The 20,431-nt window shown below is 29.2% G+C and overlaps 1 protein-coding gene across 1 annotated transcript in view; it reads right to left on the reverse strand.

Annotated features, from left to right (window-relative positions):
• The window catches only part of LOC111633515 (receptor-type tyrosine-protein phosphatase alpha-like), a 12,538-nt gene extending 10,080 nt beyond the window's left edge, over positions 1–2,458 (reverse strand). The window contains exons 1-6 of the mRNA XM_023378097.1: positions 2,220–2,458; positions 1,357–1,444; positions 1,190–1,266; positions 1,075–1,111; positions 891–988; positions 699–806 (exon numbers count right to left, since the gene is read on the reverse strand). Of these exons, the coding sequence (XP_023233865.1) occupies positions 699–806; positions 891–988; positions 1,075–1,111; positions 1,190–1,266; positions 1,357–1,444; positions 2,220–2,369 (558 nt within the window). The 5' untranslated portion in view covers positions 2,370–2,458. The remainder of the gene's footprint in view (positions 1–698; positions 807–890; positions 989–1,074; positions 1,112–1,189; positions 1,267–1,356; positions 1,445–2,219) is intronic.
• Between the last annotated feature and the right edge of the window lie 17,973 nt (positions 2,459–20,431).

Genomic DNA, 20,431 nt, shown 5'->3' on the forward strand with positions numbered 1-20,431 from the left:
GGGGGGTCGACTTGTATATTTTTAATATTACAAGTGCTTATTACTTCTCTTGCTATTTAAAATTTAAAAACCCGCTACTGTTTATTGTTTCTATATATAATACGAGACGGTAAGAAACATAATGCTATAGTACTTTACGTATAAAATATAAATGAAGATATTATATTCTTTATTTACTGACTTAATTGTATTGTATAGGCCTACAAGTTAATTAAGTTATTAATACATTATAAAAAATAATTTTTATAACTTTATTATAAGTTTTATTCACTCAAAACTTTAAACTTATGTAGAATATAATACGTAAAAATAAACACTTCAAACGGAATATTTTTTTTAAACATTTAGCCTAATTTAGTATGGTTGTTGCTTCATGTAATTTAATACTCAAGCATTTAAAAGATTGCACATGTGTACCAAATAAAAATTCTTCTGTACGAGAAATAAACACTTTTCTTCTTAAATATTTCCTTATAAATTTAATACAATATTAATGATTAAGTATTGTAAATAGTAAAACTCTTACCCAGCTTCATCTGTTTAACATTATTGTTTTGTTCAGTTTCCATGGTAGCAGGAAAAAGTCTTGTTTAAATAAAAAAAAAGAAAAGTAATAAATAATTTCAATAATTTTAGATCAATAGATAATACTATTTTTAATCATATTTATAAGAAAAAAAATAATATATATTGTGTACTTTAAAAGTGCGAATTATAAAATCAATGAAGACCTGTTCTGACTGAAGAGAAACGGTGATATCTCCGTATCTTTTAACAGTTTCTGGCCAATAAACTTCGCATTTTTTCTAGAAATAAATTATTATTATTACTATTTTTTATTAAATATATACACGTATTTAAATATATTTTAATCAGAGATGAATAATTACTTTTCCATTTTCAATGATGTTAGCAGCCATGATGATTTTGGTTATACTCTCCTGCCAAATCATCCTCCAAAAGTCGTTGACAGTTTTGTCTAATGGGCCTTTTTTAAAAGTATAAATATAAACGTAAACAATGTAAATTTGAATATTTATTTTTCTAATTAACTATAAAATTCAAATTCTTTACCTTGAGTACTGATATATGCTTTTGGATGATTATAACCCTACAGAAAGAAGATTAATTAATAAAAATGCATATAATTTCTTTTCTTTAAATTTAATACTAAAAATTTATACTTTACATCGATATAACTTGCATTAATATAATCGGAATCTGGATCGTTTTTTAGTTTTTGCAGAACGACTCTGGTTTCATCATCTAGGTTATCAATGAATAATTTATTATGGAATTATATTTAATTCTATACTTTAATAAATAATTAATTAATATATAAAAATAATGAATTACAAGGTAGAAGATCAGCGTATCTATTTTTTGATTTATTTTCGGTTTTTTTTCCAGCTTCCCAAGGTTTTAACTGACCAGTTTTCAACATCTGTAAGGTACATTTAAATATTTTAACGTGTAATGAAGATGTTAAATAAAAATTTAGCAATTGAAAACACACAGAATTATTTCTAATCTAACATAAGTCTTTTAACCTAAATTTTTCATTATTTTTTTATATCATAATACAGGAAGTTGCAAGGTAATTTAACCAATTTTTGATTTACGAAATTGCTTGAAGACCTCCTCATTTATTATTCGAACTATGTGAATTTGATGACAAAAAATAGGTTAAATGTAATATTTTCTAACTTTTTAAAATGTTTAATCATTCTTTTTTTAATTAATTAACTACTCACCATTATTTCTTAAAAGAAATGAGCAAATTCTGTTAAGAATTGTATCATAAAGAAACCATTATTTTCATTCTTTAATCAAACATTTGCACAGTAATCGCTAAATAAAGTGTTATAACATTAACATAGAACACTATCCGATTATCGATACAAGCAAATATTGATTAATAATAAAATCAAAGTTCTTATTAACCTATGTGTTTACTTTCCAAGCATATGTTTAATGATCTGTACGGTAAGTGGCAAGCTGATATAATGCATTAAACATTTTAATTTGTAATAAGATATAATTCTCAACCAAATTATTATTAATTTTTGTTTCTTTTTAAAGTAAACAGACGATTAGATATGAATCATCTTTATCATCACTGAAGTAAGACTTAATATCTTGCAGCTTCCTATGTAATATCCTATATCATTTTAATAGACGAATGACATTTATTTTAAATTGTTATATCCTAGAATTACCTCAAATCTAGTAAGAAAACCTCCACATTCGTTCATCGTTTTCACATAATGTTCTAAATCTTCCAATCTGATAACATTCTGCTTCTCAACTCCGGGAGGAGAATCATAGTTTTCTATGATTAACTTACTCTCTTGTAAATCGTCTAACATATAAAATTCAATTAGAAAAGAGACAATAGATTTTTATTCTATTATTTAAAATAAAACTGTCGGTAGAAATTGATAATTATCATTCCCAGTAACTTGTTATAAAAAAAAACAATGACCTTGTATTCTCCTTTAGAATCTTTATTGTTAATTTTAAAGGGATGAAAATAATAAATTGTACACAATTTATTTAAATAACACTTTAAGCAATAAGAAGAAAAAAAAATGACATTAACATTAGATATAACTTGCGTTTTCGACGTCTCATAATATTGATTTCATAATAATATGTAAATATAAATACATACGAGGAAAATTTTATGAATTAAGTCTGACTTTCCCTTTATTTTAAATTAATTGCTTCCATATATTTAAATATATAATATCAAATAAAACAGTATTTTAAACAAATAAAATACTGTACAGTTGACCACCCCTATAACACTGTTGATTATTCCGTTTTATATGAATTCCATGTTGTACGAGTCACTTAGATTTTACAAATACGTGTGCCGGGCTGTGAACGGCTCACGTATTTGTAAAATCTAAGTGACTCGTACAACATGAAATTCATATAAAACGGAGTAATCACCAGTGTTATAGGGGGGGGGACTTGTATATTTTTAATATTACAAGTGCTTATTACTTCTCTTGCTATTTAAAATTTAAAAACCCGCTACTGTTTATTGTTTCTATATATAATACGAGACGGTAAGAAACATAATGCTATAGTACTTTACGTATAAAATATAAATGAAGATATTATATTCTTTATTTACTGACTTAATTGTATTGTATAGGCCTACAAGTTAATTAAGTTATTAATACATTATAAAAAATANGATAGATCATTTTCTATAGTGAAGCACTGTGTACCTTTTAACATAATAACTTAGAACATCTCTTTTAATATATATTTTATTATATGAATATAAAGTGCTTAAATAACGTAAATATGATTTTTTACAGTGAAGATGTACGCACAGCAAATATTATTGCCGACGATCCTGATGGTGTTACGTGTTTAGTGATAGATAGAGAGTAAGTATAATTTCATTTAGTATTTTATGTATTTTCAAAGAGAGATCAGATAATTCAGCTTATTTTCTTATAAATCATATCATTTATAAACTAATGAGACAACTTAATAGAGAGGTTGCAGCCGAAGTTTTCATCTGTAAAATGTGAACATTGAACGTCGAGTGCCGCTTCTTGTAAGCGGCGCTTGACGATCGACATTCACGTTTTACAGATGAAAACTTCGACCGTAACCGCGCTCGCTACTGTGTAAAACCAATAGGATGCTGTAGACAATAGCGAGGTTGCGGCCGAAGTTTTCATATTTAAAACGTGAACTTCGAACGTCGAGTGCCGCTTCTTGTAAGCGGCACTCGACGTTCGACGTTCACGTTTTACAGATGAAAACTTCGACCGTAACCTCGCTCGCTACTGTGTAAAATTTAAATCGAATGTAACTTATTAAAGATTGTATACGAGGAGGAAAAAAAGCAGAAATAACAAATACAATATTCTAAATAAAATTAAGAAATGTTTCCATTGAAACTTACTTAATTTTATGATCTAGAATTGGAATAGGCATTTACGCCTCTTTATCGAAGCGTTTAGTCACGTAACGAAGCGAATGAGTCTATTTAGTCACGAAGATCCGTTAAAAAGTCGCTAACAACCATCCTCATTAATCACCTCATTTTCCGCTTTAAAAGGCAAAAGGTTTATTCGAAAAAAAAGCATAAAAAAAATCAATAATTTCTAGTGTTCATCGACTATCTAATCGATTTATATAGAATTAGACTTGTTAATGACTTATTTAATGATATTTATTTATGATTAATCAACGTGAAACGTACGATAATTAAGGATTTATATAGACTATAATATTATAAAGACAATCGGGTTTACAATGTTTAAATACACTAAAACATTCGAATTACTGTGTCGTATCTGAAGTAGGAGCAGAATTATTCACTAGAAAATTTATAGTGGAAGGAAATTAGTTACTTAATTTTTGTGTTGTGAAAGAAAAGCATCATCTGTTACTACAACAAACGAGTTTACATATATGTTGTTGCGTGCTTTCTAGCAATAATGATATGAAGCGTAAAACTATAAATAGGTTTGTATGTGAAAAGTTAAATCCAACGACATCACCTATTCGATTCATTGAGTGCCACCAATTTTATTTATAATTTATTTCTCCGTTTAAACTATTCTATATACAGGAAAAAAAATCACGATTCAATTAAAATTCGTTTTGATTTTATGCGAATAATATAAACAATTTTTATTAAATTAATTATTTATTTAATCACAGATGTAGTAATAATATTGTAGAGAAATGGTTCATGTGATTTTATATATATATTTTTTTTAATCAAAATAGCGGATGTAGTGGAGTAATTCATAGAATTTTTGACAGATTGGGTTGGTGTATTGATTCTATCTTTAAATATTTTTAATCAGAAATGTCATATGTTACGTTACTTGTACAAACTTATATCGATTTTTCCTTCTTAAAGGTGATAGTCGCACCTGCAAATCTCAGGGACAGTCGTACAAACAGGAATTCATTCCATTCACGTTTAATGCCAGTAGCAAAATAACGTTCTATTTATCATTCTCTTTACCAGATATGTAATTCATAAATACTTATATTATTTTCTAACTTGCATACTAATAAAAAATCAATTATAATAACACTTTTAATTACAAAAAAAACACTCGAAACAGTATAGAATTGTTTGGTCTATACATTAAGTATTATAGAATTTTTTCCTTCTTGCTTTGGATATCCTTGTACTTGAAACTAATGATTGTCAAATAAATAACGAAGGACATTTTTTTCCTATCAAGGTTATTCATTCAAACCAACGATGTTTATAAATAATGACTGCAAGATTCTTCCTTAAAATATTATAAAATGCTTATTTTAAAAAAAATAATAAATAAATGCATTATTTTCGTCTGAATAGAGAATCATGTTATTGACCGTAACCATGACAACCCGAACCAAGCATAACACCACCCAGAATGATATCACCATAGGGGTTCATCTATTAAAAAATTTTTCAACGTAAAGAACTAATACTACAATATTTAATTCTTAAATACATTAAAAAATACTCTTGAAAATCGTCTCTTTAACTCCTGCAATAAGTGGTGTGTGTGTCTGGCAGATGTTAAAACACATAAAACTTCGATATAGCGTGTTATTATGGTATGTACACGTGACATTTTATATAATTCGAAATATATCATTAATTTAATATTTAATGCATACAGAACTTTAAATAATTTAATAAGAATTTTTTTTCTTACCTTTCTGTAACATCAACCAGACTTTATCTTCCTCTTTTCTTTTTGAATTTTTGCCGTTCTTTTACATGGTGTCGATATATTCTTAGTCTACGAGGTTTGTTGTCGTCCAATCTGGTTTTCTCGCAGGCCACCCGACTCAACTAATACACGAGTAAAGACATATACCTGGCAATAACAATCGAGTTTAATCACGTGATATAACCTGTTCGCGACCACCCAATGCCCATTTAAGAACTTGGTTAATTTCCTCCTTTCGAGGAAGTAGCGCAGAAATTACCAATCGCGCCATCTGTTACGATTTATAACAACTAAATTGAATACAATTAACACAGAACAGAACTAATGACGTAAGGTTTTCGTCACTTCTTTTTTTTTTTTCATTCTATCGTTTAAATAATTATACGAAGAAAAAAAAAATGTAAACTGTTTCAACGTAAACTTCCGGTTTTTTAGCTTCCTTATTGTGTATATGGTATTTTAAAAGTGCTATTATGTGAACAAGCTCCCCCTTTGTTACGATAAAGGTTACTAGGTTACATTAGTAACGATCTGAATTTTTTTTTTTTTTGTAATATTATGTAAGTAATGTTCATGTTCTTTATCTAGCTTCATTCTTTTGTTGCGATTTAATGAGGGGGGGATTCTTACTGGAAGTTCCTTTTTCTGTGGAAAAAAACAGAATTTCAAGAGACAGAGTAACAGCAGCAGCAGCATCGAGACTTAACGCTTCGTTGCTCCAAATAAATAGTCTGACGAAGTTTTATTCTAATAACTTTTTAAGGTTTTTATTCGTGATAGTGTCGAACTTGCGTAATGTTTTTTTAGTGATTTAAAGTTGATTTAAAGAAAAGGGGGAAAAAGATACACAATTGAATTTTTGAACTTATAATTAAAGTATCGTAAACTTGGAAAATACGTCTAGAAAGTAGGGCGATTTCCTTCGAATTTTTGACAAAATACGAAATTACTGTTATTTAAACCTTCCGTTTCGTGACGAACGTTTTGGTCTGTTACTCAAGTGTTTCCTTTAAAATTACGCAAGAAAGCTCTTCCTGTTTTTTACAAGTGATCATATCGCTTCTTTAAATATTTCCTTACCATTTTTTTTAAATAATCCTAGTTCACCCTTCTTTAAACTAACGTTATCCAAATTAGAACATCGAGTAAGTATCAAATGTTTAAATTCAACGAACGACCTATAAAACGATCCTCTTAAGTAATATTATCTTTATTTTATTCAAGAAACCGCATTAATTACATTGATGATGAATTGTAAATGTAGATAGATGATCAGATTTGATTATATATAACCGAGAATGATGATTTACTTATCACTTAACATGTGTTACTCCATACACATACCCTCAATTTTTGTATTGACACATTTTTCATTCATGATATAAAAAGACCACCATCATTATTATTCAATTTATTCATTCTTATAGGAAAATTATAAAAATATTTATTTATTTATTAAATTATTAGAACCTGTAATGTATATTGTAATTACTTATTTATGACCCAGATATCAATAAAGGTTTTAATATATAATTAACTATTAATAAGAGCAATTAAACGACAAAGTAATCCACTACACTGATCTAATTTTTCACATAAATTAGACCAAACAATTTAAATTTATCTTTGAAAAAAGCATATAAAACTTGATTACAATCATTATTGACATATTCTGAATCAGTGTGGGATAGTCGAGTGATTTATATATTAAGCAACAGTTATTATAAACTGAGAACTTTATAATTTAAGGCAGCTTGACCCATCGAGATACTAAACAATTTCATAATTTAAGCTATTGTTATTGCTTTATTCTTTAGATATTTATCATATAAATAGCATTTCGTGATACTGAATCAATGAAAAAATAGTTTTTATCAACTGATAAACTATTTAATATTATAATATATAATTCATATCATTCAGTAGTGATTAATGTGAAAAAAAAAACTAGAAAAAGACACAATAAAAACTTGAAAATTTTATTTCAATAAACGTATACAAAGTAATTTGATCTTATCAAATTTTAGCGCTTAAAGAACAATAAAAAAAAAGGGAAAAAATAACAAATTGACTAGTTATAAATGTGGGAAAAAGCAAAGTTAATAAAATGTTAAATAACAAATATATAAAATTTAGTAACACTTCTAAAAAACATTGTACTTTATAAAATATCATATTAAAAAAAACTTGAAACAGAAATATTATTCTGTTTAAATTCATTAACGAATATATATATAAACAATTCCATGCTACATTAATTTATTTTTTAAAAATAATAATAAAAATAAACAAAAGAGAAATACACGTGTTAATTATGTGCGTATGGAAACTTCTCCAAGTAAATTTTTGATTAGAAAACGTTGTGGTTATATATATATATATCACAATTTGTAAAATCACAAATACATTTAGTTCAACTTGACTAAAAATAGACTAATTATTAAAATGTTTTCATAACAATAAACTAGTAACAATTAATAAAACAATTTTAAAATAGCATTTTAAACGTGTTAAAACCTTATTCTGTAACGTCCTGTTAAAATTGTTTAATTCCAGTGAGTAAGTTAGTTTCTTCCTCAGAAAATAAACATTGCAGTTTCTTCATTCAAGTAAACTGCTTAGTGCTGTTTGGTGTCAAATTTTATTGAAACCTGTAAACAAACTGTATGATTAATATATAATAAATATAAAAATTATATCAAATATATAGTGTTTTTCTAATAAACTAGAAAACAATTACCTTATACACAAAATATTAAAGAAATTTCCATTTTGTTTATAATATAATGAAATAAAACCTTGTTATATGCTTTGTGTATAAAAACAGTTATTTCCTAGTACATATTTTATAAAAGTTTTATAATTATAATTGTTTCAACAGGGCAGAGAAAAATGAAAAATGTAATTGAAGACCGAATATATAGGATGATGCATGTGACAACACATTCTTTACAAAATGATATAATTATGTTTCCTTTAAAAAAGGCTGATTGTGTTAGACAGACAAGTCATTTTTCTGTTGTAAATTTTATGCTAATGTCCAGGAAAAACTGTCTTTGAACACCTTTGTCTAAGTAAGGAAGCATTAGCAGTATGTCGTGTGTTTTTATCTTTAGAAATTAGGCTGAAAACGTCAAGAGATAGAATCTCCATGGTTTTATTTTTATGAATAGTTACTCCATTCTTCAAGACATTTGTAATCTCCCAGTTACCGGTTCATTTAGCGCTTTAATTTTTACTCGGCTAAGATATTTTGTACTGATCCGAATCCACTGGAATTTAACTATGTTAAGTTTACTCCTGTTGATGTTTGAGTTGGCTACTGCCTTAAGAGATTATATTATGTCAACGTTAAGATCAGGAAACCAGTACTCAGTAGGCATATTCAGCGTTATTTAGCCCCTTCGCCATGTTTGTGGTCTAGCTTCCACTTGCTTAGCTTGCACGTGGTTTATTATTTGACAGGTTGGCAGCGTTTTTTTCTCCTATTTAAACTTAATAGAACTGCAGTATTTTTATATCATAGACAAAGTTAAAAACGATGATCTTCTGGCGAGCTATTCCCGCAATCTGACAGGATAAGATGCTGTTATATATGAAGAGAGAGTTTCATTATGTCAGGGTGTCGATCCATACGAATCCAGCATCTTCGTTGTGGATCAAGAGTTATGGCCTAGAGTAGAATTTGGTGACATCATATACAAATCTTTAGAGGCCCATAACTATCTTACAAGTTGCTGGATTTCTCCTGATTACGTGCTCTTTAATAACACTCTTTGATATACAGTTGCTTGACGTTCTAATTCGGGCCTCCCCTGATATCAGTTCTGGTTGGAGTAACGTAATTCATCTTATCTATCTCTTTTTGGTTCCTTACGTCTTAAAATTTCCATATAAAAGTCTGTAGTTGACTTCTGTCCTTCGGATCGACTCGCGAGAGCTTTCCTCGGTTTTCTTTCTCCTTTCCGGACCCATTGCGACCTTTTCTGACCATTGTTTTTCGATTGTTCTATCGAAGCGAGTTAGTTCATGCGATTTTCTAGAAATATGAGTGAAAAAAAGAGAAGTTTTTGGAGATGGACTGGTAGGATCTTCGGACGAAGACCTCCAAGTGAAGAGAAGGGTAAGGAGAGAGATGAAGAGGGGAATGATCCTCTTCAGGATGCAAAATTGAATGGGCTTCTGCCAATCTTCAAAGCATATCTCGAACTTATAAAGCGAGAGAATCTCAAGATTTATTGAGACAAAGCCAAGAGAGCAAGACTGAGAAAGGCTTTCAAGGAGTACGAAAAGGAGTTGGAGATGAGAACCAATTTCGGAGGTCCGCCTGAGAGTCAGAAGTCCAAGATAGGCTGGAAGTTCTTTTGCTGTTGGTTTGGCAGATGAAAGAAATCCAAAAATCCAATCTCTTCGGGCAACTTTGATCGTTTTAATATCTCATCGATATCGGCTTTCCGGGTAAGTGTACATTTTGACAGATTGCGCGTTCTCTTAATTCGATTCTTTCTTCGGCGAAATAATCCAAATATAATACAGAAATCTGTTGACAGAAATATAATACAGATGTCTGTTGTTTAAAGACAAATGACGAATGATTCCGTGCCGTGATTTAACATCAGCCAACGAACTGATTTATTAATGCTTAAAATAGTTTTTAAATTCATGAGTATTTGAACGTCGTATAAATTGTATTTATAGATGAATATATAATAAAAAATTTCTAAGTAATCTGCATTCTGTGTAATTTTTAATTTAAATTTAAATTATCTGGAACGAAATTATTAGTCATCATTACAGAATATGCAATTTTGAACAGTTTTTATTTAGTATTTTTCATTTAATAGCAGTCAGATGAATGGATAGATTAAATTCGTGTTAATTTTGTTGTGAACAAATTTTAAGAAGCGCTTATTTGGCGATATAAAAAAAGGCAGACGGTATATTCACATTATATAAAGTACAGAAGAAACTAAAACATCTTCCTTTTCCGTCCTGTCCAGTTTTAGTTTGTTCTGTATTTTATATAAGATTATATAATGATATATGATATTTCTTTGTTCTTGCGTGAACTAGCACTACACCCAATTACACAACAATTCACCATTGTGATATTCGCGACGAATAAACATCACAAGAGCTCCAGCAAAAGCACACGTAAATATACATAAAACGTAAACAAACCACAAAATGGCGCCGGACAATTGTTCATGCTCATGACGTTACACGTGATGTCGACTCGAAACCTCTCTAAATGGTAGCAAACGGATTATAACATTGCCTAAATACATGGCTAGGATTTTCAATTGTATGGGTATAAATACACACACTTGACCCAACATCATGTTCAGACTTGGATCCGCAAAGATAGGAACGTCACTCAGAATTGCAGACACAGGTTTAGGATCAAGAGAGATATCAGGTAGGATAACGTCAGCTGAATGCAGTGATCATTTGAAAATATCCATATCACATGGAAAAACGTGGAGTCCCGTTTTTCAAAGCAGATGCTCATAGAAAATGCTGTTATATGCTTCCGATTTGTTTAAGGACGTTCTTTAATCTGTCTGAAGACGATACAATGCATGACCGACTATACTTTTAAACTTGATTGAAGTTAATGAGTACGTTATTACTAGGGTCTGTAGCGCACCACATCAGCGATTCTCAACATACCACTATACCAGATTATCGATCATTCCGGATTAACAAACTAACATCATACATTTTACCATAATGAAGAAAAACTTTGTTCATAAACATATATAATGGGCTAAATTCAAAGTTCTCAATTTATGAATACCCACTTAACATACATTAACTTAAAAACTTGTTGAAAGTTAACAGAAGCAAAGAATTTTCATATTAAAAAACCAAGAGAATAAGAGACTGTACTGATTATTTACTACTGATTATTTACTAATCAGTACAGTCTCTTATTCCACAGTCGGCGACTACTTTATTGAACCATCGAACTCGAGAGGGCTCAAAGTTAAATTGGCAGAGTTTGGACTCGATGCGCTGTTTCAGTTCCGCTTCATTTTCGGCAGACCATCCATTTTCGTGCATTTTCTGTTTCACTGGTGCCAGAATCGTTCGCGTCCACCAATAGCCAGTGGATAAAACTAATTAACACCGATAGTTGGTCATGGGTTCGCGCCTCGCCAAAAGGCTTGCCACGTGGAATTTTCCGGGTTTTCTTCACATTAGTAACACCTAAATAGGAGCCAATTTCCCATAAAAACCTCCTGGGAGGGATTCCCTCCTTGGTAGATCGCCCATGTGTCGCGTTGCCGTAATCGAATAAAACCTAACCAGAATCATTCAATAGGTCACAACTAAAGAACATTTGCAACGTTATTCTTTTGATGATGCTATCAAAACCAACACTTTGAGGGAATTTTGTATGGCGTTTAAATTTACCTGCGAATCAATCTCAACCCTGTTCTTACAATAGTACACGCTGTTCAAAGCGCAGTCACTTCCATCAAAGATAAAATACGTTTTATCGCCCAGTCTATTTGAAGTCTTGAAATCACTCTTAAGCATTTTAAGCAGCAGAGTCCTTCTCTTTGTGATTCGGCTGTTTTGTATATTTTGAGACTGACTTTCACTCCCGAAGGACATTCGACTAGAATGCTTTTCACATACTGGAACTGAAATAATTTTGAACTTTCTTCCAAGTTTTCTTAGCGACTATTTAATTTTTCTGATCACCTCTCATTCCAAACACTTCATTTTGCTATCTGTCATTTTAATTCTTTTTCGCCAATTCCTGGACACGTATCAACAGTCTTACCACACTCTCGCCTTTCTATTATGCTGTAAACTTCCTACTTTGTCATTCCCATATGTTTAACTGCGGAAATTCTCCTTTTCTCATGTGTAAAATTCGCCACTATAATTCTTCATCGTTCTTTATTAAGCTGCTCCATTTCGTTTAAATTTGGAATAGTGTTGCAACAACAACATGAATTTAAATCTATGGAGTCTGAGAAACAATCTATGATAGCACATTTTCAAAATTCAGTTTAAAAAATAATTAAAAATCGATTGATAAAAATTTAATATTTAATACGAATGAAATCATATTATTTGATTACTTTGTATTATAAAACGTCGGGTTTATACTTTAGAAGCTCTTTTTTTACTATATACAGATATGAAAGTCAAACTTCGATATTTGACTTTCCTGTTGCTTTCTGAAGCAAGTTATCCTTATTTTGTGACATATTTTTCCATATTTTAGTGATGATTTTAAGAAATTAGACAGACAAAGCAAAAGGGATGGTAGAAGAGCTCAATATAAACAATTTTGGTCCTATGAACTGGGATTCGCTTCAGCCCCTTACGACATACAGGCACTTAAACTTTTGGTAGTGGTTGCTGCCTATGATGTACGAATACCATAGAGAGAAGCCTGACATTACTATTAACAGTTGTTAAAACTATGCGTAGAGTGATGTTATTACACTGTTCTAAATCATCATCATCTTTTATTTATGTAAATAAAGTAGATAAACAAAGAAGCAACAAGACAAAAGGCGATTAAGAAAATAAAAATAGCATCAATGCCGCTTAAACACAAGCTACCATGCCAAATTTCGTTTCATCATCATTACCCCATCCTGAGATATTAAACGAAATAGACCAACACATGCACACACAACTTTTCCTCGTTTTTACTTTCTTGACTGTTATGTATACATAACAAGGGTCACAATTTATAATTTAATAATAGCATTTATAATTTTGAACAATATAAACTATAACATTAAATCGTTAAAACATTTTAAAATATATAAATAATGAAGAATCTAAAAATAATTTATTGAAGATTTAAAAAATAAAAGAAAGAAAAAAAAAACAATTAATTCAAAAAATTTTACAAATACAGTATAAATTGTTAAATAAGTAATTAACTTACAGGAAAACATAACATAAAATACAATCATTATCACTTCTTAACTATGTAGAATAAAATAAAACTGTCTTTAAGGAAATATGTAAGTTACACAGTAGAATCCTAATTAATTAAGATGCATTTAACAAAGATTTTGCACTAACCAAGGTGAATTGTGGAAGAGTACTTTATAAGCAAAGACATTAGAACATAGTAGACCTATAATGAATTGTTTCACTATTCTTTCTCTGATGATGAACAATATTCTAAAGAAGTTCTAGAACTTACAGACTTATTATAGAGTCCTCATAACAATGCAAATTTAAAAAGTTAAAGAAATTTTAAATGTAAAAGTGTACATTTACATTAGTTTTAGTTAATAAGTTCTATTTAAACAAGTGTTAACTAGTTTTCATATATTTTTCTACACTTTAGAAAAATATATGAAAACTAGAATATTCAGTAATTCTCCATGTTTGGAAATATCAGAAGATGGAGAATCATAGTTTGCTGACTTAATAATCCAGTTCAGTGGCACAAGAAGCTTAATCATTCACGAAAATATGAATCTGTGTAGAGCAATCCCACATGAAAAAAGACTCTACTGTACTTTTTTCTATTAATTCTTTTTTTATTTTATTCTTTCATCGTTAATTGGGTGAGCTTTTTAAAATTTGCATTTCTAAATTAATTTTATTTATTTATTTTATCCAATATACTTCATTATTATGTAATACATTGGATATGTTTTATAAATAAATATACTAAAATCTTGGCTATAGCCGCCCTTGTGTATAAGCTGCAAAAGTGAAAGTTGTAATGTTGACTTTTTCATGGATAAGATGCTTTTGCACATAGGCTGCAGCCTATACCCAAGGCTTTACAATATGACTCCACAATAAAAACAAATAGGAAAGGAACAGCATCAGGAATAAATCTCACTATACTATGTAATAGAGTTAATTGGTCATTTTTGCCATTTTTCCTTAAAATTATTACAAGTATTATGCTTTAAAATTATTACCAATATTAACAGTATACTTTACTGCATTTTTCTTTTACAATTTAGTTACAGTATTTACTAATAATTAAGTTTTCGTATATTAATCACCTTGTGAATAGGCTGTACGCAATGAATTTTATGAATATAACCTTATATAGACCATAGGCTATAGCCAAGGGTTTAAGATATATCAATATTGAATAAAATAATATACTGCTAATAAATTATCATGAAACAATATAGTGCTATTTATTTCTATGAAACAAACTTACCATATTCTCCAATAATTTATGTAGAATTTACTAATTTCCATGCTTTTAAAGTTAATTCCATTTGATCTTGAGTCTTACCACATATTATATTTTCCCATTTTCCTTGACAAGACTTTTTTGTCTGATAAAAATTAAATTTTATTGAAAATTTATTATAATTGTTTTAAAAAATAATAAAATATATTGCTTTTAAGATTTTAAAAAACAGTAAGAAAATATAAATTTTAATATATATTTTTAAAAAATATTACAAAATAAATACATAATAAATACAACTGATTACAAAAAACAGTAATCATGTCAATTAATAAACTTACTTATTTAAATATAGATTAAAATTATTATATCATTTAAAACAGCAGTCCCCAACCTTTTTATCGCCGCGGACCGGTCAACGTTTGATATTTTACCGCGGCCCACTGAGAGGGGACGTTGATTGTTTATATTTTAGATTGATTTAATTTAATTGTATTTAAACATGTCTTCAAAATAAAATATAGTTACACCAAAAAATAAATATAATGTGATTTAATGTTTTAACTCACTAGAACGTTAAATCAATGAGAACCCAGAGCTTGTTTCTTTGCAACAAGACGGTTCCATCTGGGAGTAAAAGGAGACGACAACACCCGAAATGTTTTCATATCTCCAGTTTTTTCTGTCGTTCCGTCGTCCATTAAAAGTCGCACAAATCTGAGAGAAATACACCATAGTAAATAAAATGAAAATACCAATAATTTAATGTTTCTCGGGAGTCCCGGTACCATTTGATCGACGGACCGGTACCGGTCCATGGCCCGGGGGTTGGGGACCACTGATTTAAAATAGTAACAATTTTTAAATATTATTCAATGTTTCAAATTTATACTATTAAAATATAGAGTTTTATTTTAGTTGTTTGGCATTGAAACAATAAATACATAATACAGTGATTCCAGTCTTTTCCAGTCTACATAACCTTTTGTCAAAATGTAAAATTTTATATAACCTTAAACATCCATAAATTGAAAATATTTTGTCATTAAAGAAATGTGGTTTTACTTTGCTTTTCTGATTCTTTTAATTAGGATGAGACAAAGACAAATTTAAAAATAGTTGAAGAATGTCATCAAACAGTTTTTAAAAATTAGATAATTTGATTTTTAAATAAATTATAAAAAGAAAAAAATTGTTTTGCAATTAGATACTATAATGATAACAAACATCTTACTTTTATGTGGTGCAAGTGAAAAGAAACTGGATTGTTCCTTCTGTTCAACAACAGTGCAAAGTACAGTCTTTTTGCCATCAAAGATTGCTGCCTAAGACAACTGAGCATCAGTCTGCCAAGTAGTGCTAAGTGGAACACTTAACACTACTTGGCAGACTAACTACATGTGTTTTTGTAACTTTTGTGTTAATATCATGCCACAACTCAAGAATGAACTTAAAAATTGAGCAGAGAGCAAACATTACATTTTGCATTAAACTTGGAAAATTTCCATAGAGACCCTTGAAATATTTAAGGAGGCCTATGGCAACTAAGCCATGCATAAGATGGCAATCTCTGAGATCAGATAAGGGAAGAATAGTCAGGAGCACAACAAAACACATGTCAATCACTTTTATTTTATCATAAGAGGATTGTTTAGTGGGTATTTGTTCATCCAGATCATATAGTGAATTCTTTTACTGTAATGTTTTGAGGTGAATGCATGAGAATGCTCATTTCAAAAGATCAGAACTGTAACACAACCAAACCTAGTTCCTTCATCATAACAATGCTTTTGAACATACAGCCTTCAAAACATAACGGCTTTTGGCAAAACATGACCATCTCTCATATCTTCCTTTAATGCTGGATTTAGCCCCTCTCGTGGTTTTTTCCCTCCAGAATGAGATTGAAGCTCAATACATTTCAATACATTCAAGAAGATCAAGTCTAAATTGCAACAAGTACTTTGAAATTTTCAAAACAATGACTTAAGACTTGACAGAAATAGTGGGATTCTGTATAAATGTAGGAGAAACTACTTTAAAGTAATAGTAGCCAGATTTAAATTAGTTAAGTATTAAAATCCTTATAGACCAAATCTAGTTTATTTTGATCACACTATGTACTTCTTTAGGACTGAGATACTAAGCTGTTGAGGAGTTTCCTTTAAAGACACCAGGGTTCAAAAGAAAATTGCTTATACGAATATAATCATAAAAAAGTTTTTTTATTAGACTGCATAAACAAACATTATAGTACTGTGAATTATAAAAGAATAAGACTAAACTGAACTCTGTCACAACAGCTTATGAATATATCATGACCTATCTGAAATGTCCCAATTGATATAGAAAAACAGTTTTCTAATTAAAAATGTTAAAAAATTTAATTCTGCTTTGGTTACCATATAAATATAGAAATTTGCACATAATAAGATGAAAGGAAAAATTTTGTTTAACCCAGTCTCCAAAGTTCATTTAGTCACTGCAGCATGGTTTAATATTTTCTTATTTCAAAAATGTAGTCAAAGAAATATGTGCCGTTCTGAAAGGGATGACACCAGTAATGTGGATAAAGGATATCTTTCTAGTAATCCTCCATGAGAATGGTATAGACATTTGTAGTATGTGTAGTATTGAACTGCATGCTTCAAAATCACGATTTTTTAATGAACTCAAATACAAAGTCAATAGCCTAGAAACTAACATGGAGATTTCCCAAGAAAATAAATTACAGAAATTTTCCAATAAATTTTTTGTGTAAAAACTAGAGACATTGGTGATTTGAAAAACTAAATAAAATGTTAAAAAATTAAATCCAACATAATACCAAAATTTTCTCTAAACAAAAGCTAAAAAATATTGTATTATGCAAAATTTGCCACAATTCTTTACTTCTATAGTATGATTTTGCTGTAACATAGGTAATAAGTCTGTATATGATTAATAGTACAGTGGGTAATTGGTTTTTTTTTTTATGGTTTTAGGCCCCTTACCACTCAGAGAGCACAAAGAGGCCAAGAGTGGATGATTGGTTAATGAACAATTTGGATAGTGAACAAATCGGATAAAGAACACTTTAGCGAAAGATTTTTATGATCGGACAACGAACACATGTTCAGATAAAGAACACTTTACTGAACAAACATAAAAAGAAGCAATGGAAAATAATGAATACCAATTGATTTTCTCTTGTCTTCGGGTAACAATTCGAAACCTTTCAGAGTGGGGGAGACGTCAACATAGACACTCAACCCAATACCGATCAGATAGTATCCCTCCGAATTTTGAAACTCTCCCTTGTAATTCCAGCTTTTTGTTTACCTTTCTAATAAATAACTTTTTATAGTCTTCACAAGACTGTTGGACAGGTACTTGTTAAGTTTTGTGTTAAGGTTTATTTACAAAAGGTGAAAGCTTAACTGTCCCATCAGATATTTGTTCACATTTTAATACCAAATTTCGAATTTCATCCAGGCCTTGCATTTAAATAATATTTTGTGGGCTTGTTGATTTCTGTTCTCTGAATTTTTGTAAGTGCTTTTCTGAACTTTTTATTTAAAAAATAAACTGATAATATTATGGAGCCTAAAAAAGAGCAGTGTCAAGAACTGTGCTCACTGTAGAAACAAAGTAAGAGATAATAGCCAAGGTAGAAAGTGGGCAAAAGATATCTGATGTTGCTAGGCAGTATGGCTTAAACAGGTCTACAGTAGGCACAATCTTAGCTATGAAAGATATATCAAGAAGTCTCAAGCTGTTAATGGAGTAACAAAAATCACATCTGAGAAATAAAGAGCATTTTAGAGCTCATAATGGAACTTAAAACTGATCTGACGACAGAAGAACTCCAGGGATGTCATAACAACAATCATCCAAGTGGCATCCAAACCAGAATAAGGTTAATGGGGTTGGTGATCTCCACAATTACCTCTGAAAAATCCTGAAGAAGAGAAAAAAGTAATTGACATTGGACAGATTCTTTAACCCCAATAAACGGAAAAAACATGACTAATAAAAATGCAAGACTGCATATATATGTATTTTTACTATTACATATAAATAAACTTAGTAAGAAAGTATAAACTTTTTATTTTTTAGAGTCTCCGGAATGAATTAATCAAATTCCCATAAAAATCTATGGTAAATTGATAATTGGTTAAAAAACAGGTTTGGAATGGATTTATGTTTGTTAACCGATTACCTACTGTAAATGGTGTATTGTAATATGATTTTCAATGTATGAAATTTTTTACTCAAATAATTTTTTAAAATTAACTTATAAGAATTATTATACTTTTTAAAATTATTTAACATATTTATTAATTATTAAAATTATTTATAGATGAGCAAATACTTATCTTTATTGTCAAATCAAACTAATAATTAAAAGATTTAATAGCAATATACTTTAATGGAAGAGAAGAGAAAGAACATTCCAAAAGAGAAGTAATTCTAATGTATATCCAAGGAGTCCAATATATAAAAATCAGGTACAGTACAAACAGATTTACTATATATAAAAGAGAAACTCAGCAAGAGAGCAAAAATAAATAAATAAAAATAAGAAAAAAGACCGAACTTTGCCTATCAGTTATTTCATACATTAAAATTGACCAATATTGAATGTCATAGTCACTTTGTTCAGAATTCTGATGAAATTCTTAACCATTCTTCATATTATTAATGCCATTATTGTTGTCATTTTATAGATTAATAAAAATACAGGAAAATGCATTTAGATATAATTCAGTATTTTAACATAAACTTTAAAGAATTCTATCACTTGCTTTCTTATTACATGTATTTTTTGATTCCACTTTGAATATCACCAACATTTGTAACCAAAGTATGAAAACTNATTTTATTACTTATATTCAACAATAAACACTTATTTTTCATATACAGTGCATTTGTGTATAAATATGTCTAGAGCCTAAAAGATTCTCAATATTCTTAATGAAACCTATTTTTCTATCATATATTTTGTATGATAAAACTCATCTAGGTTATTATTAAAAGAACAGTAGATCATATTCTAGATTATTATTAGATTTAATGTAACAATATTGTAAATGATACATAGAAGATTAACAAAATTAAAAGTCATATCTAGTATTTGACAAGCCTTGTACTTTTGTTCATAATGTCCACAGCAGCTAAAATGTTATCATTTGTGTACATTAATTTTTTCCAACAATTGGTTGAGACTCCTGTACAGGTATACCTCGCCTTATGTCGGTAATTGGTTCCAGGAGAGGCGACGTAAGTCGAATTTACTTGTCTCCGAATCTACTTGTCACTAGGCTAAACCATAAATTACCATTCCCGGTTCTGCATTTTATTTATTAATGCATTTTTAATAACATATGGTTAATAAGGATCTATTTTAAGCTTACAAACAAATAAATTTTAGTTTTTAATATAGTATAGAAAAAAGTAATCTAAATTTACGAATGCATGTACTGTAAATACAGTACATACTTGTAAATGTATATATTTTAATATGATTTTATGTACTTTAAATGCTTTTCTAGTGATATTACAACTTCAATATTTGTGG

This window comes from Centruroides sculpturatus, unplaced genomic scaffold (assembly GCF_000671375.1).
Source record: "Centruroides sculpturatus isolate CEXI.00-Female unplaced genomic scaffold, Cexi_2.0 scaffold815, whole genome shotgun sequence".
Classification (NCBI taxonomy): Eukaryota; Metazoa; Arthropoda; class Arachnida; order Scorpiones; family Buthidae; genus Centruroides; species Centruroides sculpturatus.